Source organism: Nannospalax galili, unplaced genomic scaffold (genome assembly GCF_000622305.1).
Source record: "Nannospalax galili isolate Female #2095 unplaced genomic scaffold, S.galili_v1.0 scaffold451, whole genome shotgun sequence".
Taxonomy (NCBI): domain Eukaryota; kingdom Metazoa; phylum Chordata; class Mammalia; order Rodentia; family Spalacidae; genus Nannospalax; species Nannospalax galili.
This window is the reverse complement of record NW_008331662.1, coordinates 2,058,051-2,084,032: the sequence shown is the minus strand read 5'-3', so window position 1 is coordinate 2,084,032 and position 25,982 is coordinate 2,058,051. Positions and strand designations below refer to the sequence as shown.

The following is a 25,982-nucleotide window of genomic DNA, read 5'->3' as shown; positions in this document are numbered from 1 at the left end:
ATTTAATGAATTACAACAAGCTCCCGCAACATCACAAACATGTTCACCTGCTAATCTAATGTAGCTAATCCCTTAGGGAAACCTTCTTTCCAGATGATTCCAGGTTGTGGCAAGTAGGCAAACAAAGCTAACCATCACAGATAGGTTCTCACTATAGCTCGGGCTGGCCTATAGTCATATACTCAAGCCAGCCTCAAACTCATGATCCTCCTGCTTCCATCTTCTGAGTGCTGGGATTATATAGGCCTATGCCACCATGCCTGGTGCTTCTAAATTAGGTCATCTTAAAAAAATCATTTAAATTTTCTTAGTGATTTTATTGAAGGATAATGGCATACATCCTCATCCCAGGGCCATGATAATGCTAACCTTTAGGGGGCCGTATAATTGTACTGGCTGATGTAGCCAGTAGATTCCTTCCCTAGAACTGGACCAAGCTGCGGGGACGGCCATCAGTCTAGTTGAGATGGTTAACCCCCAAAACTTACAATGCTGTCTCCTTCTATACTTCATAGTTCTTTATTTTTATGTATTTGAGTGTATTGCCTGCATGTATATGAGTGCACCCATGTCATGCAATGCCGTGGAGGTCAGAAGAGGGCTTTGGATTCCCCTGGAACTGGAGTTAAGGATAGTTCATAGCCACCATGTGGGTGCTGGGAATTGAACCCGGGTCCTCTGTAAGAGCAGTCAGTGCTCTTAACCGCTGAGCCATCTCTCCAGCCCCAGTTATTTATTTTTATAAAGACCAAATATCATGCTATTTATTTTGGTCAAAGTTCCACAAGTTCCTGTGTGCTTGATTATGGATTCAAAGACAAAGGATTTCCTTCTTTAGTGAATGAAACTAGAGCCGAAAAAGAGACACTAAACACACATCACCTTTAATCTCTAAAAAGGGTGGACTATGAGCCAGGCCTCCACACCCTTTTCCTAGAAAGAGCAGGTAGATAATACTTTCAGTTTGGGACATACAGCCCCTGACTTGACTGTTCCAGTCTAGTATTGTTGTGGGAGGGTAACCATCGATAATATGTAAAGAGCGGAATCATATAAAACTGCATTTATGGAGTGAACTTGAATCTCATGTCATTTTCACATCATGCAGTATTTTTTTGATTTTTTAAAAAAGAAATTATTTCAAAATAACATTTCCCGTCTTAGCTCACAGGCCACAGTGTCCTTGCCCTGGTTTCCTGCTGTTCCCACTGTGGGATAGCAAGCACTATGCACAAGCAGTCACTGAATCAGAGCTAAGGACAGGACACATCCCTGGTCTTACAGCCTGTGAGGCAGGAGTGTGGAATTGTGGTTCAGCCCTTGCCCTGATGATCTCCAGCTGTGACCTGGAGTGGGTCACAGGGTAGCAGAGTCTCAGGCTGGTCATTTGTACAATAACGATTACAAATTCTTTTTCTGCCTGCCCCATAGGACTGGGGTGAGCCACAAATTGAAATCTTGGCCTCGTGGCACTTTATGAGCATGAAGCATTGTAGAAATAGAGAGGCAGACAAGTATTTTAATGGTTCCACTTCTTGTTTCCTCCATTTTGAAAGAAGATGTCAACATTTGAATCATCCTTCACCAAGCATTCCTGAAAGGCTGATTCTATGCTAGTGCGAGCCTTCGAGCTAATGCAGATGAATGAGGCTTCCACTTAGGACGGAAAAGGAAAACCATCAGAAACCTCTCTCCTCTGCCTCCCCAGCATGTTGGGATATGACATATGGTACAAGTGTAACAGAAAAACGGAATGGGCAGTGTGGGGAGAGGCCAGCCCTGCTGGAGAGAGCCAGGAAGGATGAGCTGTAAGAATGCCATCAGGGCAGGTCTAGGGGAGCCAGTCCGGGGATGGCTTGCAAAGTGTGATGACATGAAACAGCAAGGTGCGCAAGGTGCAGAGACCTTGAAGTAGGAGGAGCCGCCAGCATCCGTGAAGGCCCTGGGAAAGGGCAGAGCGGAAACTGTTGCTTTAAGGAGTTCTGGAAAATTCTCTTTGGGGACAGTTGTGGAGACGGAGGAAGTATTTAGGGGAGCATAGTGGTGGAATGCTGGTACCACAGATGGGTGAAGACCGGAACCACAGGTTAAGGAGAAAAGGGTGAATGTATACAATTTGTAAGTTCTTAAAAGAATTCTTAAAAAGTGGAACAGTACTGTGAATATGTTGGAGAAGCATGGTCTCAGGGCTCCGAATCCTTCTGTAAGTAAATATAAATGTATACACACATGAACTCTCAGACTCAAATTTCTTAAGTGCCTGCCTTCGAATTGGGTTCCTAGCACCCAAGTCCAATGACTCACAACCACCTGTTACCCTAGCTTCAGGGGATCCAATGCCTTCTTTTGGCCTCCAAGGGCACCTCCCCCCACACACAGACATACGTCCATATTCGTTAGAAACAAAGCAAGTATTAACAGCTAGAAAAATGTCCACTTCTGTTGAGATTGTGGTGACCCTGTGCTCACATGGAATGTGTGATTTGTGCTTTTGTTCCAGAAAACAATCCAAACACTAAGGAATCGAATCCAGTTCCTCCACGTAAGTCTTTATGCAATTATTTCCAAACAAAGCCCCCAGGGCTTTTGTAAGAATGAGTTGGTTAGGGAAGACTTGCCAAACTTTGGAGTTTTGATAAGAACTCTGGCCTCATCCCTCTTCCCTTTCCTCTCATATTTTATCATTTTCCTCTGCCCTCCCTTCGCCCTCCTTTTTTTTTTGTTACCTCCACTTTTGCCATATTAAAATCTTAGTTTGAGGACCCCCTGGCATATGTGGCATGAATGAGAAGGCAATAACTTCACTTTATACTTAATTATTATTTGCATTCTTGTATCTGTTGTGCTCCGGACTCTATCATCCAGCTGGCTGAGTGGTTTGCCTTAAGTTCTGCCAACAGTATTTACCCACTCAAAGAAATAGTGCTGAGGAAACGCAGTCCCATATGTTCAAGACAGTCTCTAGGCCAAGGGGCGGAGGGAGAAATGACAGGTCGAGTACAGCACCCTTGCTGCAGAATGATGAGCTGGAAATTATGTAGGCCAGTGTCATTACTTAGCACGTTAATGAGAAATAGTTCAGTGAGTTGCCATGGTTATTATGAGTAGGACTCCAGCTTGGCTTCTAGCCGCCCACCCAGGGTTCTTCAAGATGAAATGTCCTTGTGAGAATCTACATTGTTTTCTTCCCTGGGGCTCCCAGGAGCAGTCTCCAGCAATGACCTCCAAGACGTGTATCTAATAGTCATTGTTGCAGTACTTTTATACACAGCCCCTTTGAAACCCTAAGTGAATTATTTCCACAAGGTTATGGAACAGTGGGGCCATGAACTCAGTCATAGAGACCCACGCCAACACATTCTTTCTTACTAGTCTGATTTTCATACATGACATCTCCAACCCTGGAATTAGGTTTTTCATGAAAAACTTGTCATTCTATCTTTGCATCTGTAGGCATAAAAAGGTACATCATGTTTTACTAGCAGTCCAATGGACTAGATTCAGTTATGTGGGTTGGTGGACTGGGTTGTCATCCTACCCTCCATCAGGTGTTTCCCAGTTCTTGCACTTTCTGGGGGACCTTCCTCCGTTACACTCGTGTAGGCTCATTTTGTGTGCCTCCTGCCTTGGGTGGGTAACATCATTTCATTTTCCAGAATATAAATGAACATACCAGAGGGCACACAGCTAAAGGTGGGAGCTTGTGTCCTCCTAAACTGTGTCAGAGCATACTCCCCCAAGTCCTTTGAAGAGCTGGGGCTGCTCAAGGCTCACATTTGTCTATAAATGAATCTTTTGCATTGAAGTGAGTTAAAAAGCAAAGGAAATTTAATTTATATAGCAATCAGCTGGAGTTACTTCTGACCAGAGTGGGAAATAGAAATTGGATCTAAATAACAGATTGTGTACCTTTGATTTATATTTTTTTTATATTTTATTTTCATGTGTATGAGTGTTATGCCTGCATATGTGTAAGTGCACCCATATCATGCAGTGCCCACAGAGGACAGAAGGGGGTGTCAGATCCCCTGGAACTGGAGTTAACAGATAGTTGTTAGCTGCCATGTGGGTACTGGGATTTGATCTCTTCAGCCATATATATATATAATTTATTTGAAGAGAGACCTTTAAATTATTTTACCAAAGAAGATAGTTTTTTTCAATAAAAGGAAATATCCCATTTCTGTGGCCTGGAATTAATTTCAAATATAAAAATCTTTGCCAAGTAGAGGAACAATTAGTTCTATTTATATGTTTTGCGGACCATAAAACTGACATCCCAACCCACTGAGAAGTAATTTTGTTCCTTCATAGAAAGAGCAGGTCGTTTAAAATGATGCAATCCTTAAGTGCTAAGATTGAGGGTTTAATATGAAATCAGTGAAATGTTCTGATCCACAGGAACAGTTTTTTCCTCTTGCTTCTTTCTTCCTTTCATCTTTCATGCTGTTAAGTGTTCACAAAAATATTTCAGAGTGCTCTAAGGTTATGTTTTATGTGCAATGAGTCTTCTTGTTCCGGGTGTTCAATGAATAAAATGCAACGACTCTGATATTGATAATGGAACTTTACTATCTTTTGAGGCATCTTATCCTGTGAATTTTCAAGTCAGGAAAAATGGGGGCCAAAGATTTAAATTTACAGATTTTTACAGTTACAATTTATTTTATTTGGTGTGTGGGGCGGAGGTGGTTGAGACAATCTCCCTGTAGCCCGAGCTGGCCTGGAACTTGCTATATAGACCAGACTGGCTTCAGTCTCACAGAGATCTGCCTGCCTCTGCCTTCCTAGTGCTGGGATTAAAGGTTTGTGCCACCACGCCCAGCTACAATTACAATTTATAATAAATATATTACAAATACAAAAATTTACAATTTATAATAAATATATTACAAATACAAAAATTTACAAATCTAATTTTTAAAAATGACTTTGCTCAGAGTAAATTACAAACTTAGACGATTTAGAAACTAACTTCCATATTTTCCTTTGTTAAAAAATTTGCAAGTAACAAAATATAGGGTTTTTTATTGTAAACCTTATTACAGTCTCAGATTTTATTGGTCAGTGCTCAGCTTATAAAGCAAGTATAAAATTGCAATGTTTGAGGTCGACTAACTTAGAGTGTGCATTGGTTTTCCTCTTTTATAGCGATTTTCCATGGTCTGGACACTCTAACCGTGATGGGCATTGCGTTTGCAGCTTTTGTGATTGGAGCACTCCTGACGGGGGCCTTGTGGTACATCTATTCACACACAGGTTAGTGTGGCTGTTGACTCAGCATTTTGGGCACCTGCTTCACGATAAAAATATTCACTGGGTGGGTGGGTGGAATAGTACTAACAGAAAAAGAACACTTATTCCCACTATTTTTGTGTTTATGTGTGTGGCATAAATAGGTTTTGTAAAAATGTAATTTGGTTTAAGCAATGGTTGGAAAGGGATGTGTATCCTGTTTCTGTTATGTTGGTGACTTTCAGCTTCTGAAAAAGCCAGTCTGTTGTTAAACTTTAAAGAAAGTTAATACGGACAGGCTGGAGCTAGGAACTAGGAACCATTCTTCTGAAGCAGACGACTTCGGAACAAACTGATAAGTATACAGGAGGTGAGGAAGGAAGCCAGCATTACCCCCGCCCCTGCCATGGGACAGAACCCTGCCCACTGCATTCCCTCATCAATGACTTAAACCAGTTTCTCAGCTTTTAACCCATGCCATGTCTTTCCTGTATTTCTATGATTGTTTAAACAATCAAAATGTATTTTTAATGGATGGAAAGAAATAAAAAGTGAAACAGAGCACTTTTAAAGCTATACACTCCCAACTCCCCAAACTCTGCTGTTCCCCCAACTCCTCTTCTACCAGGCCCAGAGTTAAGATAGGAGCCTGTTCAGAAGCCAGAACAGACTTCGCAAGGCCAGTCAGTCTCCAGCTCAGCGGGGAGGGAGCCCACATCGTCACTCCTAGTTTTCCTCACAAATGTCAGAAGGGATGGCATGCACTTTGAGGCATGTCTGGAGTCTCATTTGTTTTGGGATACTTGTATTTTATGCTGTGAACTTGGGCAAACTTGAACTTTATTCATCCTTCGTGGAACCACTGAATGCTACAATCTTTTTCCTCACCTTGGGCCATTCATTTCAACCAGTCCAGCTGGAAGGATGACTGATTTGAAGGGAGGAGGAGCACTGAAAGGAGCTCTGGCATTCATCATATCATTTATAGAAAATTATTTTTGAATTTGTGTGATGTGTGTGCCTATGGGTATTCATGTTTACATGTGTATAGGCACTTGTGTGAGAGGGTGTGCATGCACACGTGTTGGCTTTGGATGTCTCCTCAGTCACTCCACTTTATTAAGGCAGGGTCCCTTCACTGAACTCTGAGCACCAATTTTGCTGAGTCCAGTTAGCCACCTTGCCCCAGACCCTGTCTCTGTCTCCTTAATGTGATGGTCACAGTTGGCCACCAACTCCACTCAGCTTTTATGTTGGTTATGGATATCCGAACTCTGGTCTTCCTGTTTGCACTGCAGGTGATTTATCCCTTGAGCCATCTCCTCAGTCCCCTCACATCATATCTTAATTCTCTTTGTTGCTAGACAAAATATCAAAGTGTTAAGAATAAAACATGTGACAGAGATCTTCTGTTAGTTGAAATTTCATACTCTTTCCACTAGAATTTCCACTTTGAATACTATATCCCTTGACTAAGGTATTTTAAATTATGGGGAATGGAGGAACAGCCCTTTTGTGCCCCTACCAATCCAAAGCCAACCTCTTGGCAATGGCTTAGGAGAGTTTAATAGTGGGGCTTTGGGTCCTCAAACTGCTGTTCCCAGTCAGCAACCTTTGAGTGAAATGTGTTTCATGTCAGAGAAAACAAAACCCTTAAATAGAATGATTCTGAGTATTATATGTCTGTGAATCATGTGAACTGTTCATAAAAGGAACCAGAAGGGACAGCTTTTTGCAAAGCAACATTTTGGAGTAAATAAGATTATCACAGGAACACTGATATGTTTAGATTCAAATTAATAAATCTTTGCAAGGTTTTCCAGCCTCCTGCATGGAAGAGGTTCTAGGGTTTTTGATGGCCTACATTGTCTTCTGGGAATGAACTTGAAAGTACTCCAAGAAGATTGGAGTCCAGAGTATTTTATGTGGACTGGTCACCCACACACGTTTTCCATGTGCCTGTTCAGTCACTGACTGACCTTGGTCTTAGAGCTAACCCTGAAACACACATGATCAATCTTGGTGCAGGCAGAATATAGGACTACCAAGTGGTACCCACGAGGGGATCACTGAGATCCCCCAGGTGATTCTAGAGTTATCCACAGCCAAGCATCAAATCTGATAGAAGGTAAAACTTAGTTGTATATGTATTGTTCCTCACTGAACTTGGAGGTTCTTATTTCTGACCCCAATTCCTCCAAACTAGAGCCATCAGAGGAAAGTTTAAAGTATATGTTAATGCCAAAATAAAGTTTGCAGATAGAATAAAGGAAAACCAGAAACCCTTCCAATAAATAATTTATGCCCGTCAGAGGCTAAAAGGTTTAAAGACACTGTTCTTTAGGCTTAAGCTGTGTTGGCATCGTGTATGATACCTTTCCAAAATTACTTTTTAGTCAAAGCTATGGCCTCCAGTTCATTTTATACACAGTGCATAAGTAATCTTAGTGCCAAACAAACACGAAGACTCAGTGTAGGACCAAATGGGAGTTTCTTAACCAGAACTCCATTTCTGAACTTGCCTGTAGCAAGTTTAGATGAACAAGGAAGGTCAGAATCAGTGGCCAGTGAACAGAGGTGGGCATCTGCCTCTGTGTCAAAAAACAACCCCTTCATTTGGATGACTTCCCTCTGTATTTCATTCTGTCCGAACTCATAACACAAACCAAATTGCAGATTTGAACTTTGACTATTTACTTATATACCTGGAACAATTGTTGGTCTAAAAAGGTAGAGTTTCCACTCTGCCATGTAACAACTGTGCACACAGGGGGATACCCCCTTAAGGTTCCATTAATCCTGTTTGGATAGCCACATTTCTAAAACTCTGTCTTCTTTGTGCAGAGCTGGGGGGTAGTTGAGGGCAGACATTGTTCTAAACTAGAGGCATAGACTCATGCTCCTGGGGAGCCTTGCTGGTCTGGGGTCCCTAACCTCTAGCTCACAAATGTCCCCAAAGTCAAATGCACAGTTATGTTTTCTAGAGAAAAGCTCTTACCAGTTGCTTTTTAGAAAATCATTTTAGCCTTATCAAAATAATACATGCATACAGTTTAAAGTCTGAAATAGTTCTGCAAGACTTATGAAAAAAATCAGAACCTTCACTGCCTCACTCATTTTTCATATTCCCTAGAATGTTTTTGCTCTTAGCTGATTTTTTGCATATTAATTTATATCTCTGAGTATATTGCTGCTGCTTAATGTTGGTTGGGGCTCTTTTCTGTCAACATCCTCCTGTGGAAAACGATTCACTTCTGTTTCATCCCAATGCCCAGTCCCAATAGTGCATCTATTCCCCTTTCCCCCACCCCCCCTACTGTTAGAACTATACTGAAATCTTGGTTAGATCCACATTCCCCATCTCTGTGACTGTGACCCATTACATGCCAATCACACTATCCATGCAGTGTAATATTTTTTATTGTTCCTTCTGCGTGTCTGTTAGTTTTCCCAAGGATTTAGTCTTACTGCCCATCTCTATCCCCTCTCCCATTTGTTTAGTTATCTAGACATCATTAATTCATGTCCACTCTTTGTCATCTGTCTTGATCTCAATATACACAGGCATCTCATCCATTTTCTTCTCCAAGAAAGTAGTTGGAGGCCTGAAGAAATGGCTCTGAGGTTAAGAGTGCTTGCTGCTCTTCCAGAGAACCCAAATTCAGTTCCCAACATCCATGTCAGGTAGCTCATAACCACCTGTAACTCCAGCTCCATTGGCTTCAACACCCTAGGCACCTGCACTCATGTGTACACATGTATGAGCAAGCACATGCATGGGTGCACACAATTAAAAATGTAACAAGTTTCAGCAAAAGATAGCTAAAGCTATCTAACTTATTCCAGCCTGAACCAGCATCCTGCTGCGTCTTCTCTTTTAACACCCCACTGGAGGTTCCCTTCACTTCTGAGTTGCAGATGTCTCATGTGTATATCCTAAGTCTTCCTCATCCTTAGTTTAGGCAGTAAATGTTTTCATTATGTTGTAAGTGTGAAAATACCCTCATTTTAGAGAAGCACTTGGCAGACAGGTGAGCATGGTACCAACTGTTAAGATTATAAATCCACTCCCTCCAGGATCCTGAAAGCACCTCTCACTGGCTTCTATCTCTGAAGATTGATGCTGAAAGGTTTGAGGGCTTTTAGATTCCCAGTTCTGTGTATATATGATCTGTCTTTCCCTTCCCAAAATTTTATGACAATATCCCTTGATTTAGGTATATTTTCATACATCATGCTAAGAATTGGGCTTTTGGTCTAGAAATTTATGTTCCTTCAGTGCTAAGATCCTCCCTCCTTCCTTGCCTCTTCCACTCTTAATTTTTTTTTTTTTTTGGAGGGAGTTGAGATGGGGGTCTTTCATGCAGCCTAAGCTGGCCTTGAACCTACTGTGAGGCCCAAACTGTCCTCAAACTTGCAATCATCTTGTCTCATACACCCAAGTGCTAGGATTACAGGCATCTGTCCTCACATCTGGTGCTCATGCTGGGGCTCCTCCCTCCTTCCTCTCCACCCCTATTTTCTGTATTCTCACTCTATATTTTATTTGAAATATGAACCTCTTAGTCCTCAAATTTTCCCTTTTCTGTTTTGTTTTTAACTTTCTTCATCCTCTGGGCGTTTCCCTCATCTTTATCTTCCATTTACCTATTTTGTTTAACCTTGAACATTTTTAATTCTAAGAATTTTTTTATGAACTTCCTTGTTTTATTTTTTAAAGTTCTTGCCTTGTGGCTGCATTATCTTATCAATCTGAAAATAATACAGGTTCATTAGGAATGGGAAAGTTCTGAACTTGTGAACTTGCACAGGGTAAGCTGAGGGAGATCTTTTATTGATGAATCCTGGTGTCGCCTCCTTGGGTTTTCCCTCTTAGCTCATCAGGTTTTCCATAAATCAGGCCTTCCTGTTTCCCACCTGCAAGGTACAGGTCTGGCTGGTGTGAGACCATCTTTTATAATGGGTACTGAATAGAATAGGCCGACACAGCAACACATTTGGCAAACAGACACTGGAAAACAAATACTCAAACTTCCTGGGCAGGGCACAGTACTGACACTTTTCCCGAGTGTGGATAATCGTATGTCATGCTCTAGAGGAGACAAACATGTGGGCCCTAGATGTGAGGCTGCGTGCTGCAGTGAGCAGAGCAGAGCGGTATGTACATGTTCACTCGGTGCCCCCCCCCCCTTGAGCGAGGTTCTCTTGCCCAGCTATGCCTGGTGTTTGTGATTCCCCAGTATCCCCACTCTCTTCAGAGAGTACATGTCTCATCTTCCTTCTGGATGAGGAAGGGCAGGTCCCAGCCCAGGGGAGGAAGGAGGACACCTGGAGGAACCTTACTGCTTCTTGCATAGAGGCTCAGTCAACTCCACTAAGTACAGCCCTCTAAGCACCCTCTTCCAGAGATGCCTGATGCCTCTATTTCCTGGGCTTTTGAGGCCTCTCTGACATCAACTGGAATTGCTTTCCCACTACTGGCTTCTGGGTTCAGCTCCTGAGTCAGTCACAATTCAACCAGTTCCTCACCAGCTTCCAGCTCTTATAGCTGTTGTCTTCACTTCGGTTACCCGATTTCTGGATTTCTGCCTTAAAAACCCATTTCCTAACATTCTGGTGAGACTTTAGGAAAGAATACAAGCCTCTGTGTGCCTATAAAGCACTATCTTTATATGACTCTTTGCTAAATCTTGCCCTTGGTGGCTTTTCTTGTATTTTTAATCTGTTTTTAAAGGGAGTCCTTGGGTTGTATTTTTAACCTGTTTTTTAAAGGGAGTCCTTGGGAATGACTGATCTGCTTCCCTTTTGCATAGGAGAAAATAGACCTGAGTACTGGGCTTTCTACATTTAGAGTCTATTTTTGTTCTTCATATTCTGAATTATAAACTCCTGTGCTTTCATCTTCCTTTTTCTTATGAACTTACTGAATTATACATATATTTCCTCTCTGTTTAACGTATCCCATGTTCTATTTGGCTTTTTCACTGGTCTATATTCTTTTACTCATTCAGTGACTTTTTTAGCTATTAGTAAATGTTGTTCCAAGCTCTGGTAGCAAAATACTAACAGAGCCCTTGCTCTTGTGGAATTTACAACACCTGGTTCGCATCTGTCCCAGCTCCGTCTGTCCAGCCCTGGGACGCACCCAGCTTTCTTGCTCCCGTCTTCCTCAGACCTTAGCTTTGTGCTCTCCCTTTATAAGGTGGATTTCAGTGAAACTTCACACCTGTGAAAACATTGACACCTGTAGAGATGCTCCCAATTAAAGCTCTTTTGGGGCATGGGCTTGGCTTCTGCTCTGAGGACACTTGGTGTATGCAATAGAAGATTGTTGAATGGATCTGGATAGGTGGGATAGGACTGGAATGGGCAGCCCCACTTCAAAGCTGCTGTATTTTCTTTTCCTTTGTGAAACAGTGTTCCTTCCACTCAGATTTTCTGCTTACACATTTGAGCAGCCTTAAATATCTGACACTTTTATAGTTAGGGAGCTCTAGAAGCTTTTCATATGCATTTCTTAAGCATCTCACAACTAAGAGACGTGTAAAGTCATAGTCTTCGCTGCATTTACCAAGGGGAGGTATGATTCATACACCTGACTCAGATGACAAGACTGGCAGCTGAATAGAGCTTCAAGTCTAATTTCTGACAGTAGATTATACCTAGGGCTTGTAAAGATACAGGTGGGGGCTGGGGATGTAGCTCCATTGGTACTTTGCCTAACACATGCATAAACTAGACAAGGTGATGTACACCTGTACTTGCCACACCCAGGAGATTGAAGCTCTGGAGGATGGCTTTGTTCCTCCACCAATCTTCTCTGTCCCTCTTTCTCTCCCTTCCTCTTTTTATTCTTGGAGTCAGTATATTCTATTTAAGAGTCACAAAGTCAAGTTAATGAAGATACAGAAAACCAAACTGGAGGTAGTAGCAGGTTGGCCACAATCCACTAATATGGACAGGAAGTAAGACGCAGGGTCAGAAAATAGTATTTCTTTTCACCAGAACTAATGGCAACACCTAACCCAACCCATCTGGAGAGTTTTGCCTGTAAAAACAAGATCTAATTTAGAGAATGAGAAGAAACAAGTTCTGGAAACGAAAAGTGACTGAAGCCTTCTCTAAACCAAAGGTAGGGACTGGAGAGATGGCTCAACAGTTAAGAGCACTGGCTGCTCTTGCAGAGGACCAGGGTTCAGTTCCCAGCACCCACATTGCAGCAAACAACTGTCTAGAACTCCAATTCCAGAGGATTTAATGCCCTCTTCTGGCCTCCACAGGCACTGCACACATTTGGTGCGCTTACATACATGCAGGCAAAACACTCAATATACACAAAAATAATTCTTGTAAAAACAACAAAATAATAAACTGAAGGTAGCCTAGCATGCCCTCCTTGAAGGAGCAAGCCTGTCAACTAGGCACAGTCCATATATCAAGAAACCAACACCAACTGGTGTGTAACTACAACCACCAGGTGGGCCTAGAGGAAAATCTTTTTCTTTCCAATATTAAAGAATATTAAATCAAAATCATCTCTAGGCATATGGTTTTCAATCTTGTGTTTAAATATATCCCAAGAAAGATTACGCACATTCCCTCTATTACTGACAAACCCTCACAGCTTACAAGTTCTTTTTCTGTCTCACCTGTCTCCATCCTTACCATCTAGAGAGATAAAAGAGGAGTTGACTGATGCTCTCTGTAATAGTCCTTATGGGCACTAGTTGCAAACTCTCTCCTTTGGGCTAAATGACCCAGATTCCTCACACCTTTCTTTTACACCCTTCTATTGGCGATATTTCTGTGCTAGTCATGTCTCTCAGTGTCTTCTAGGACCCTACATGGCAAAAGACTTATAGATAAGAATCCACTTGTGGGGACTGGGGAAGTAGCTTAGTGCTTAAGCCCTAAGCACTTTGCCCTAGCAAAGGGCCAGAATTTGGTTCCTAGCACCCTATCATATGGCTCACAACTATCTGTAACTTCATTTACATGGGATCTAATATCCCCTCTGGCCTCCACAAGCACTCATATGTACATGCATATAGACAGACATAATTTTTTTTAAAGAATTTAATGGTAAAGTAGACTACCAAGAAGTAGCAAAAATCAGGTCTGTTGCCAAAAGTTCCTTAGGTTAGTTTGGGGTTTCTTACCCACTTTCCCATGTCTATGCTAGGATTTTGTCCGATTTGGGGTTATATAGGACTTGTGCATACTGTCACCATTGCTGTGAGTTCATGTGAGTAGTAACTGCCTAGCTGTCTGGAAAACTGTGTCTTTGTGATCATCCACCACCTCTGGCTCTTGCAATCTTTCTGCTCCCTCTGCATAGATCCCTGAGCCTGGGGAGGCAGAAGTTTGATACAGGTGTCCTATTTAGGGATTAGCACTCTGCACCCTCTTGTTCTCTGCACATTGGCCAGTGGTGGGTTTCTTGGTTAATCACCATCTGCTGCATAAGGAAACTTCTCTGGTGAGAACTGAGAGATGCATTAATCTATGGGTATAGCAATAAGTCATTTGGAACCAATGACTGCTGGATGGGGGAAGAGACAGTCTCTTTCAAGAATGGGACTTTTGGTAGGTTAACCATATTCCAGTGGAAGGATCCACACTGAAGGACATTTGGGGACACAAGTCAGACTCACTCTATATAGCAGAGTACATTAAATTGGGTAGGGCGCAATAAGGGAAGGTGTGGGTACAGGAGGGTATCAGAATACCCTCAAATTATACTGCATGAAAAAAAATCCCAAAATTCAATCTAAAATTGTTTTTAATCTGCTAGGCTGATAGCACACGCCTTTAATCCTAGAACTCGGGAGGCGGAGGCAGGTGATCTCTGAGATTGAGGCCAGCCTGGTCTTCATAGTTAAATTCCAGGCCAGCTGGGGCTACAAAGGGAGACCTTGTCTCAAACAAACAAAAGATCTATTCTTACGATAGCTCTTTTTAAGTCAAATAATGTTGATGAACTCTGAATTTTTATCTTAAATGCCCATGGTAATTAAATGCTTAGGAAAGAAACATTTGCTGAATTCATTGTTAAGGAAGTTCCCATTAATATAACAGATTCCTTTAAAGCCACTCCTAAAATAAAGCCCCTATTTGAGCCACTGGGCTCAAAATTCAACATCTATAATAATTCAGTTCTCAATCTAGTCTTGAACAATTTAATATTGTTGTGACGGATATTTATCGTTAAAGTAGAATTTATTATTTACTGAAAAAAAGAATCATATCTGGACAATACTATGTTACACTAAAGAAAGGAGATTCTTCTTTAAGATATGTTTTTGTCTTAAAAGATCTGATGGGGGCTGGAGAGATGGCTCAGGGGTTAAGAACTCTGGTTGTTTTTGTAGAAAACCTGGGTTTGAATCCCAGCACCCACATGGCAGCTAAGAACTGTCCTTAACTCCAGTCCCAGGGGATCCGACAGCCTCTTCTGACCTCCGAGGGCATTGCACGACATGGGTGCACTTACCTACATGCAGGCAATACATGCATACACATAAAATAATTAATAAAAATAATAAAAAATTTTTAAAGTAAAAAAGATCTGACATCACCTAGGCTCAACCATGGCTGGTAGTGAGATAGGTGCAGTCATCCCTGCTATTCACCTTCCACACCCCTCTCCTGCTTACTCTTCCTCCTCCCCAGATCTCTTTTCCTCCATGTGAGATTTTAGCAGCACAAAGACTGAATGCACTGCCTCTGACGGCTAAGTTTGCTGTGCGTCACAAGGCTTCCCCGAGCCTCTATTTAACTGGACCTGTTCTATTTAGCCATGAGGTCCTCTCAGCCTATCTCCAGGGGATGCCTGGTTGTATTGTCTAGAGTACCCAAGGGATATTTTAGAGGAAGTTGATGCTCTACAAAGCCAGTGTCCCTGTGATGGGGAACAGAAAGCCAAAGACCCCACTCCAGAAATAGGACACTTGGCTTTGCAAGCAGAAGCACTGGTGCTCTAAACGTCCTTCTTCATGAACTTTTCTATAGTAGCACATCTGATAAAGAGGGGCCCAGTCCTAATTTGTCTGAAGATAAACTTTTTCAGTTTGGTTATATTGAGAAATCTTTGGTTTTTACATGTAAAAATGGCCACAGAGGCAGAAGGTAGAGTCTGTGGACAGGGTTTTGTCTTTTTTCCTTGAGTGTGTATGTGTATTATGTACATGTTTATGTGTTTGCTTGTGAGGAGTGCATATATGGGGGGATGCACATACACATGCATGCAAATGTATGTGGAAGTCAGAGGTTGATGTCAGGTGTCTTTCTGGCTTGCCCACTGCCTTATACCTTGAGTCAGGGCCTCTCACTTGAACCCAGAGCTCACAGATTCAGTTAGTCTAGCTAGCCACGTTGCTCCAGGATCTGTGGCGGGCTCTCAGTATTTGCAAGCAGATTCTCTAACAGCTTCTTCTTGATACAACAGCTCATTGACTATCAGACTAATGGGACTCACCCACTGGGGAAAGAGCCTGAAATCCTGAGTCTAGGCTCTTGCTCTCTCTCTCTCTCTCTCTGGGGCTTTACTTTGAGCAGCACTTTTGTGTTTCCAAGACTCTACAAATTACAAGATCTCTTTTTAATGGGCACTGATTAAAATAAACAGACACAGCAACAAATTCTATTTGGCAAACCTCCACCGGAAAGCAGATATCCTGGGCAGGGCATGGTACTGACATTTTTCCTGAATGTGAATAATCAAGCAAGCATCATGTTCTGGAGGAGACAGACATGTGTGCCATTGCTGGAGAAGCAAAGCCATCCTGCTTCAGTGGCTGCAAGGCTGAGCACACAAGGCCAGCAGAGCCCAACGGCCAGGCAGACAAATCTCCGGATTGTCTAATGTGTCCTTATTTAAATTGGAAGAGGAGATTCTTAAAATGTGGTTCCAGGGTTGGGGTTATAGCTGAATAAATAAAATGTGGTTTACGTATGGCCGCATTAGTCCTTCTCTTCGGTAACATGAGGATCCAGCTAAATATGAATTATTATGTGAGTTGTAGCGTGTGTGTGTGTGTGTGTGTGTGTGTGTGTCCACACATCAAAATAGTGGGCTGAGGATGTAGCTTACTTACATCACTTGTCTATCATGTACAAGGCCCAGGTTCAATCCCCAGCACTGAAAAGGAAAGGATGAAGGGGTGGGAAGAGGTGGGAGGGAAGGAAAGAAGAAAACGATTGAATTCTTTTCTAGAAATAATTTATCACTTTGGGGAAAATAAATTTTTGGTGAAAAGTTACAGCCCTTGAGGCTTTGCATCCTAAATTATACACATGCTTGAAGAGTAAGAGGCAAATCCGAAGAAGGACCAAAATAGAGATTTCTAGCAAAGAGTACAAAAATGCTGTCTCCCTGCTCCTTGGGAATACTGATCCCTTCCCCTCTCCATCCCTCCAGTCCCAGAAGAAAAGATAATTAGAGGAAACAGGAGGACCAAATGCACCCCTTACCCTCAAGCACTCTGAGGAGGATGCAAAAGCTATGGGGCTCTGGTTCATAAAAACAGTGTCAGGGAAAACTGAAACCGGACCTGGGGCCATGAGCCACATCTGCTTTGTGCAGATCTGCACTTCTGGCAGAGATTTTTTGAGGGGCCCCAGGAAGGGAATAGCAGTATAACTTTCAGTTTCTGGGCTTGCTCAGAGGGCAGAGCCTTTGCTGGTGTGTTTGGCTTTACAAACAGAAGGCGAGGCTGCTTATCGCCCGCTGATAGATGTGTATTTCAGCATGACAGGAAAGAAGAGGCTTAACTCATAAACAAACCTGGCCCTCTGGGGCTTCCCACATTGGAGGGTGCGGGGACTGTTTATAAGAAGTTTATGAAGTTTGTGCTCTGAGTCTTCAAAGAAAATGCCATTTTTCACTGGAGAGCTCCCATCACTTCCCCTACCTAGAGTCTTTTTGTTTTTTTCTTCTTGAGTCCTGGTTTACTGTAGAGAAGACTAACTGTAAGGCCTCTTGCATGGTTAAATGCAAACCATATGTGTGGCCCAAGCTTTCCTCCCTCTCCACAGCGTTGCACATTTGGCACCAGGAGTGGGTTTAGCTGAAATGCAGTGGGGTGTGTAATGAAAAGTGGAGATGCTTAATGTGTTAGGAGATACTCACATCGCACTCAACAGCGAGCCTTGGCATTAAAAGCGGGTGTTTGCTGGCAACCACTACAGGCCCCATGTGCAAACAGCTTAAGCCCCTTCCCCAAAGAGTTTTCCCACAGCAGCCCCCTCCCAACCACCATTTCTCAGGAAGGTTGTGTGCTGGGCATACAAAGCCGTTTCTGACTTCACTAGCCCAGTTTTAAACAAGGCATTCTAAGCACAAGCCCTCGGGGGTTGTGAATAGCTCAGGAGTATATATGCAGGCTTAGGATGTGCAAAGTCCTGGGTTCCATCCCTAGTATTAAGGTGAGAGGATACAAAATTGTAAACTTAAAACATTATGTGATTATTTTTTGTAACTCAGTTGTATGGTTCTTGAATGAGAACTTTTTTTCACAGTGTCAAAAGGTTGGACATCCCTGCTAGATGTTGGTGATATTTCCGAGGATTTGTAAGCCCTGGAATGCAGGTTGTCATCAGCCATCAGAGAGGCCTTAGGTACTATATCTGCCTACTAGCCAGATAAAAAACCTTCTTTTTGGCTTACAAAACAAGAGCAAACTGTAAAAACTTACAGTATAAAGTCTTCTCACCATCCAAGACCTGGGCTAGTCACTTCTGTCTGTAGTTGAGAAAAGCTTCTGGTAAAATGGAGAAGGAAGCGGCCAAGTTCTTTCCACAATTCACGTGTGTAACATGTCTATATTAACTGCAGGGGAGACAGCCCGGAGACAGCAAGTCCCCACTTCACCACCAGCCTCGGAAAACAGCAGTGCGGCCCACAGCATCGGCAGCACACAGAGCACGCCCTGCTCCAGCAGCAGCACAGCCTAGCCAAAACCAGCCACCACACCACTGCCAAGGGCAGGGCCGAATGCCAGCGCTGCATGCCCAGACTCGGAAGGCTTGATTTGGGTTCCCCTGTAAAGAGAGAGTGAATGTGAGCATAAAGATCACCTGTTGTATTCACCCCTCACTACAGCCAATATAAACATGACCCCTGGGCATCTATAACACACTAGGATTCACATGCAGAAGCTAAGCTGCTGGCCCTCTCCACCAGCCTCTCACTGGCTGGGGGTTTTCAATGTGAAACATATGCCAGTTGTTTGTAAATGCTGCTTTGTCCAGTGAGAACATCCATCATTTGGGTTCCTTAGTTTTACCCAGAGTCAAGGAGATGGTAAATGGTTGATAACCAGAGAATAGATCCAGTGGATGTGGCCAAAGTTCTCTTCTAGATCAACCAAGGTGTAAAAAGCAGTTGTTTGGGGCTTTTTAAGGCCCCTTCACATCTACTCAGCTCTCTCTGGATGTCTACTTCTGACCTGCCACACCATGTGGGGTTCCGTGTGTGGCTTGCTGGGTGCTGCCCTGGGGGACTGCACCCTGTCACTTGTCAAAGCAACATTCCTTTCTTGGGCCAAACTAATGCTGATTCCCTTGTCAGCTTCCTGTTTCTCTCCAGGCACACACACACCAGCTATAAAATGTCTTAAGGCAAACTATATTTCTTATAGGCCAATTGAAATTGAAAGTGGCCAAAGTGTGTAACAGTGGATTTGTGCCTATTTCTGACATTTTTGTCCTCATAAATTAACCTCTAAATTGGGAGGAAGGGGTTCAATGGTAAGCAGGGGACCTTGCAAGGTGATGTGTGTATGGGTATATAAGCACAAGTCTGTAATGTCATCTGGTACATTAGAGACTCATTTCCCTTTTAAAAACTATTTTATGCTTCCAAAGTTGGAACTTATTCTTAAATTATTTGTGATAGAAGTGAATGTTTCCACTCAAAAAACACCAACCTTTCTAATAAGCCCTTTTATAAAAACCAAACTCTCATAGATGGAGACTCTGATTCCAGTAGCTTATCTGAAACAGTGTCACAAATTCTGCCCAGACAGGGCAGAGATAAGGAGAAGGGCAATAACTGTAATGGATCTTAAACTCAAAAGCATGTCAGGTGAATGTCACTAAACAGAATAATATGAAGCCACTCTGCAGATATATCTAGTGCAGTGATACCTCTATGTTAAAACGGAGCCCCGAGGGGAATCTGCATGCAGAATCATTTTTGTGGAAGATAGCTTTGCTGCAAATTGAGCATTATCACTTCTAGAATTCCCCCCCAAACAACTAAAGATTCCCTAAGAAAAACAAGCTAGAGCCTATCCCAAAATACTCATAAGCAAATCTCACTATCCTTAAAGGCACTTGCACCTGTTCCTCTCTGAATGGAAGCTTCAGTAGAAATGTAGCAATTCAAAATATAGCAAGTAGAGATAGTCATTATTGGTCACTGAGTAAAAGTCTGACAGATGAGGTAGATGTAGACAGCTATTCTTGATAGGTAATACATCATTTATTCAATTGGGATCATTTAAACCAAAGCAGATACCTTCAGGGCTGAGAGATCTGGGCTGATATGTTGAAAATACTTCAGATTACCATGTATGAAATGCAGATGTGGGACTAGAGAAATATTTGTCTCTAGTTAATTGATTTTTAACATAAAGGTATCATTGTGAGGACCTAGATTACGCTACCTGTGTTTGAAAATAATGCGCTTTGCCTAACCTTCAGCAGAATGTATTTTAGCATATTCTATGTATAAAAAATGTTTAAAGATGTCTTCAAAGAAGACTAGAGTCTTTAAATCACTTATAGCTATATTTTACTACAAAAATTTTGTATAAAGATATATTTAAATGTTTTAGATAAATTTTAACTTACTCCATATGAAATGTTTAATTTCAGTTACTGTGAATTCTTCTGATCAGTTCTTTAAAAAAAAAAAAAAAAACCAAACCCTTTTCCATCTTGATAAAATTAGCTATGAGAAAGTATTAAAAGATTCATTTCTTAGATGGACAGGGTTAAAAAAGTTTTGTGATATATTTAAATGTATATTTTTGAGAGAGATGCTACATTGCCAATGATTTTATAAATAATCTTAAATTAATTTACAAATTTATGAGATGCAAATCAAAGATTTTTTAAAAAGAGAGAAAAAAAATCACCTTTTATTTCTTTGGGTCTCCTTGTCAGAGTATTACTCAACTCAAGAAACCTGATCCCATCTTGGAGAATGAATGTCGTTAACTATTTCTGAAATATTTCTAAAAAAATTAACATTAAAAATAGTTGTTTCCTCCCTAGCCCACTATTAACAGCATTCTGATCGCTTCTTCATCCTTTATGGATTTAATACAAAGTGCAAACTCTACTTTCTAGCATGTTCTGCAAGTTCCCTTAAACTGTCATTTCCTAGTTGAGCCCAGTTGTCTCTGCAAAATCTTGAGGTGTCTCTGCAGGTGACACCCGTGAACTGCAGAGGCCATTTTGTCTTGTTTGTTAATATTGAAGCTGTGCTAGAATATTCTAAAGTCCAAGGCAGACTATCTGCATAACATCCCAGAGCTTTGCACCATTGTGGTGTCCGCCAGCTGTTAACACTGCATTTTCAAAAGTCAGATTTGTCTTCTGCCCAAGCTGATTCCTGCAGCATTTTTTTTTTTTTTTCTAAACACAAAATGGTCTTTTCCTTGTCTGGTAATGAGATTGTAAATCCATTTCCTGTGTGTATTCTTGGCGGGCATGACTGAATGTGTATGGGGTGCGCAGGCGCGTGCCCGTCTTTTTGTTCTGTAACTACCTCATGGTTTTGAATGATGACTGTACTGGTGGTTGTGTTAACAGAGCGCATTTTGTTGGGTGAGTCGTGTTTGCAACTTTTTTTCCCCTGTTCGTTTTATCTTGGGGGTTGTTCATGAAACTGACAGATGTTTTTCTAAAAAAAGGACTATTATCAGTTTGCAAACACAATACTTTTCTGGTTTTTCCTGAATGAGCCTGATTTTATTACTGTTTTTTCATCATCTATGAGGGTAAAAGAGTTCCCTGAAAATCCTGTGGCCAGTTTGAACACCCCTGCTGTAACCTTTCTTCTGTGCAGTGAGTCGGCGTCTTTGTGAACATGCTTAGATGTATAGTTTTGATAACCACAGTTTTAAGTCCCTTATCTGTGCATAATAAAAAGATATATATGTATCAATTATTAATTTGTGTCTTATTTGGTCATCATTAAATCCTTCCCTTGGGCTGATACAATCTTGATTATGCCTGATGCAGAGGTGCTAGTAAGGAAGCAGAGGACAAAGGGAAAGGAGGTGAGACCCTCAGAGAGTAGATGGGAATTTTGGGGGTGGAAGGGCTGTGCCCAGGTCATTCCTGGGTCTTCTGTCCTAGTATCAGTCTCACTAGGCAGATGAAAAAGGGTGGATGGGGAACAGGGAAACAAAAACAAAAACTTAGTAAGACACAGAGGACGTTGTGGAAAGACATGATTTACCCAAACTAATTCAAGAACAGCAGGGCTGGCAAGATGGTTCAGTGGGTAAAGGTGCTTATTGCCAAGCCCGATGACTGTGCTCAACCCCCAGAGCTGACATGGTGGAAGGAGAGAACCAACTCCTGCAAGCTGTCCTCTGGCCTTCACATACTTGTCCCCACACATACATAAAATAAACAAATAATAAAATGTAATTTAAAAAAAAATGAACAAGCCAGGCGTGGTGGCACACGCCTTTAATCCCAGCACTTGGGAGGCAGAGGCAGGTGGATCCCTGTGAGTTAGGTCAGCCTCTGGTCTACATAGTGAGTTCCAGGACAGCTGAGGCTACAGGGAGACCCTGTCTCAAAAAGACAAAAAAAAAAAGAAAAGAATGAACAGAAGCTGAAAGTACAGTATTAAACCATTAAGAAAAGTAAAATTCACAACCAAATACAACAAGAGGCAGGTGGATCCCTGTGAGTTCGAGGTCAGCCTGGTCTACATAGTGAGTTCCAGGACAGCTGAGGCTACAGGGAGACCCTGTCTCAAAAAGACAAAAAAAAAAAGAAAAGAATGAACAGAAGCTGAAAGTACAGTATTAAACCATTAAGAAAAGTAAAATTCACAACCAAATACAACATAAGGTTTTAAAAAACAAAAAACCTCGCTACTGAGCCCAGTGAGTTTTACAAGTAAATTTACTAAATAGGCAAGCAATGTGGTGATCTTGGTGGTTTCTTATTTCTGGGATGGCAAGATAAAGGGAATAAGTTCTTAAAATTAGACCAGGCATGGTAGTGCACACTGTAATCTCAGCACTAGGGAGGTGGAGGAGGAAAGATCAGGTGTTCAAAATCATATGTGGCTACATAGCCAATTCAAGGCCAGCCTGAGCTACATGAGACCCTGCTTCAAAAAATAAAAAAATAATCTATTTCCACAGTATTCTGAAGTTTTAAAGTGTCACACAAGGCTATGTGTGAGACTGTCCAGCTCCTAGCTGCCCATCAACACCAGGCATGTTGGTACAAAACTTGGGCTCTAGGTATCAGAATGCATGGATTAGATCTGGGCTCTATCTACCACTTGGAAGCTAAGCCATTCCTTAAAAACATCTATTTTGAAATGTTGTGAATACTAAATGAGATATTCTACATAAAGTTCTTGGGATAAAATGACCACTTAATAAATATCCTTTCTATTGATAGTGTCTTGAATTTTGGCAATTTGATGGTTGAAACTTTATCATTTGAATTTGTGGCATCTGCACTGGTGGTGACTTTTTAAAGTCATTTTTCATCTTTTCCAGGTCACTCTACATTTCTAGTTTATCTGCCCATTTTTCTTTTTCATTTTTTCATATAAATTTTATTAATTCTCTGAGAATTTCATACATGTATACAATGTATTTTGATTATAATCACCCCAAATTCCTCCCCTAACTCCTCCCAGATCCCCCTCACCCTTTATCCCCCTCCCAACTTCACGTCCTCTTTTTGTCTTTTAATATAACCGGCGGAGTCCAATCTAGGCTGCCTGTAAACTCATGGGTGTGGGGTCATCCACTGGAGCACTGGCCACACCCTTAAAAAAAGCTGACTCTCTCTCCCCAGACAGCCATCAACAGTCAATAGCTCCTCAGCTAGGGGTGGGTCTGCCCATTTTTTCTAATGAGCTGTATTTTTCTTAAAAATGTCTGCACTGGGGAAATTTTAGTTCACATGTCATGTATGACAAATATTTTCTTTGCACATCGTTATCTTTTCACTCTGTTCATAATATATATGAACCATGATAATTCTTAAAAATCTTAGGTGGCTAAGGATGCCTGCTTTGCCTTGCATCCTTGGAAATTCTTGCCTTTCTTGTAGTTTCCTAACTCTAGACACATTCTACTGTGTTTGAGATTTTACTTTTAAAGTTTAGATGTTTAGTCCATACTTTCCTGAATTAGATATGAAGGTAGAGGTCTGTTTTTGTTTCTTCTAGACAATAATTTATTCTACTGGGAGGATTTATTTAAAAGTTCATCCACTTCCTGTTAAGATTTTAAAGGAGAATGGTGAGAGGCTGGAGATGTAGCTCAATGGTAAGGTACTTGCCTAGCATGCCTAAGGCCCTATCTTCAACCCCTCATACTGAAGGAAAAAAAAAAAAAGAAAATCAGGGGTGAGGGTGTTCTTGCCTTAGGAGATGGTATGAAGGATATGGTATGAAGTCATAAAACAAAATATACTGTTAGCTGATGTGGGGAGAGTTATAGCCAACCACACAACTTGAGCAATGGTAGACCTATCTTGAGATTTTAACATATGACAGCAGGCAATAGTTTTCATTAAGTCCTTAAATGATTTCATGTCTCAAAAGAGAATATTGTAACTCCAAGACTTATGTAAGAGCTGTGGGTTGTCCGATTTTCACTGAAAAAAGATCTGATTTTTTTCCCCTGTTATTGCAGAAAATTTGAGAAAAGATTATCTGATAAACAATAAAAGGAAGTAGATGTTAGGCCTGCCCCAAGTCTCATGGTTCAACATGGCAACCTTCATTGCTTACTGCTAATCTTCTTCCATCCCCATGGAAAAGCATTTATAAATCAAACATTTATAATATGCTGGTTTCTTCCATTAACTTGTGAATGTTATAATAATTCTGTATAATAAATACCAAATGTCATTATCAAGAAAAATATTAGCATCTTTTTGTTTCTGAGAAAGCCAAGTCTATAGCACAGCTCTTCCCCAAGGTAACATGTTCAAAAACAGGCAAGAGACTGGATTAATTTTCACAGATGTTACTAATAATCTTGTTTGAGTTCTGGCATATTTTCTTTGTATCTATATTTCCATCTCAGTTTTTGCAGAGGAACTGAACACTGTACGTAATGTAGACTATTTTCACACTAAAATAAAGGTCCTATGATGTCACCTGTCTTCCTCAGAAGGCCACAGCTTGAACTCATTTTTGATAATTTTCTCCATTTACTGCCCCTGAGAATTCATCAGAAAGAAAAACAAGTTTAAAACTAGAATCGGCTGGATGTGGTGGTGCACGCCTTTAATCCCAGCACTCGGGAGGTAGAGGCAGGCAGATTTCTGAGTTCAAGGCCAGCCTGGTCTACATAGTGAGTTCCAGGACATCTGGGGCTACAGGGAGCCCCTGTCTCAAAAAGACCAAAAAAAAAAAAAAAAAAAGTAGAATCACAGACCTGATAATAATTCTACTATATTAGTTATTTCTCTGGTAACAAAAAGTAGCAACTCTTAAGGGTCTACTTTGGCATACAGTTTGAGGGGATACAATCCCTCATGAAAGGGAAGGCATGGTGGCAGGTGGGTGCAGCTGGGGTTCCTCACCTCCCAGTATCCTAGCATCTTGGCAGAAGTATAGCAGACAAGTGTGGTCCAGCTATAAACCCCAGTGACCAACTTCCTCCAGAAAGATTACACCTCCTAGAGTTTCTACAGCCTTCCAAAACTGCGTCACCAGCTGGAGACTAAGCGTTCAAAATATAAGCCTGTGGGGGAACATTTCATACTCAAGCTCCAACACCTACCTTGGCTAAAAGATATGAGAGTTGAGAATAAGTGTGATAAGTGTGTGTTTTTGAACAGGTCAGTTCTAATGTATGAGGACCAGCTCCATGGTGCCCTGACCAAGAAGAATCAGATCTAGAGTTGTGCAGAATGCATTTTGTTGGGAGACCTACTGGCAGAAGTGTGGTCCTAGATGCCCAGGGCAATACATTTGCAGGTTAGGATGAAACATCCCTGGCTGGGGTGTACCTCATTTATCTTAAAAGAGCATCAGAAAGTCAGGTGTATGCATAGAACCAGGGTTCAATGGTAAAGCCTTTCATAGACTTATAATAGTTGAATCTGTTTATCATTTACTGGGAAACTATGCAGGAAAAAGAAAAAAAACGGTGTTACTCAGGGGTATCATGGTAGTTAAGGCTCAAGATGGCTGCAGTCATGTCAAGCTATATCCATACATTCCATTCCTCAACTGGCTCTTACAATCTCACACCCCAACCCCTTCTGTAATGTGCCCTGAGTCTGACAGGGGTTTGAGTATCATGAATGGTCATGCTGCAAGACCATTTTTCCAGCATGTAAGCAGAATCCACAGCAACAGTAGAGGCACAGAATAAAAAGAGACAAAGAATAGTCATGCAAAAAGCATTCGACCTTTCATACTGGAGCCCCAAGAACCAAACCAACAACTTAGTATGTCTCCTATAAGATCAGGTATTCTTTCACAGCAACTATAACTAATACAGAAGCATTTT

The 25,982-nt window shown here is 41.5% G+C and overlaps 1 protein-coding gene across 2 annotated transcripts in view; it reads left to right on the top strand.

The window, feature by feature from the left end:
* The window catches only part of Tgfbr3 (transforming growth factor beta receptor 3), a 209,413-nt gene extending 187,994 nt beyond the window's left edge, over nucleotides 1–21,419 (top strand). The window contains exons 15-17 of one of the 2 annotated variants that reach the window (XM_008826825.3): nucleotides 2,501–2,542; nucleotides 5,152–5,259; nucleotides 18,071–21,419. In XM_008826825.3, the coding sequence (XP_008825047.1) occupies nucleotides 2,501–2,542; nucleotides 5,152–5,259; nucleotides 18,071–18,189 (269 nt within the window). In that variant the 3' untranslated portion in view covers nucleotides 18,190–21,419. The remainder of the gene's footprint in view (nucleotides 1–2,500; nucleotides 2,543–5,151; nucleotides 5,260–18,070) is intronic. The other variant, XM_008826826.3, reaches the window with a different exon arrangement.
* Nucleotides 21,420–25,982: the final 4,563 nt, after the last annotated feature.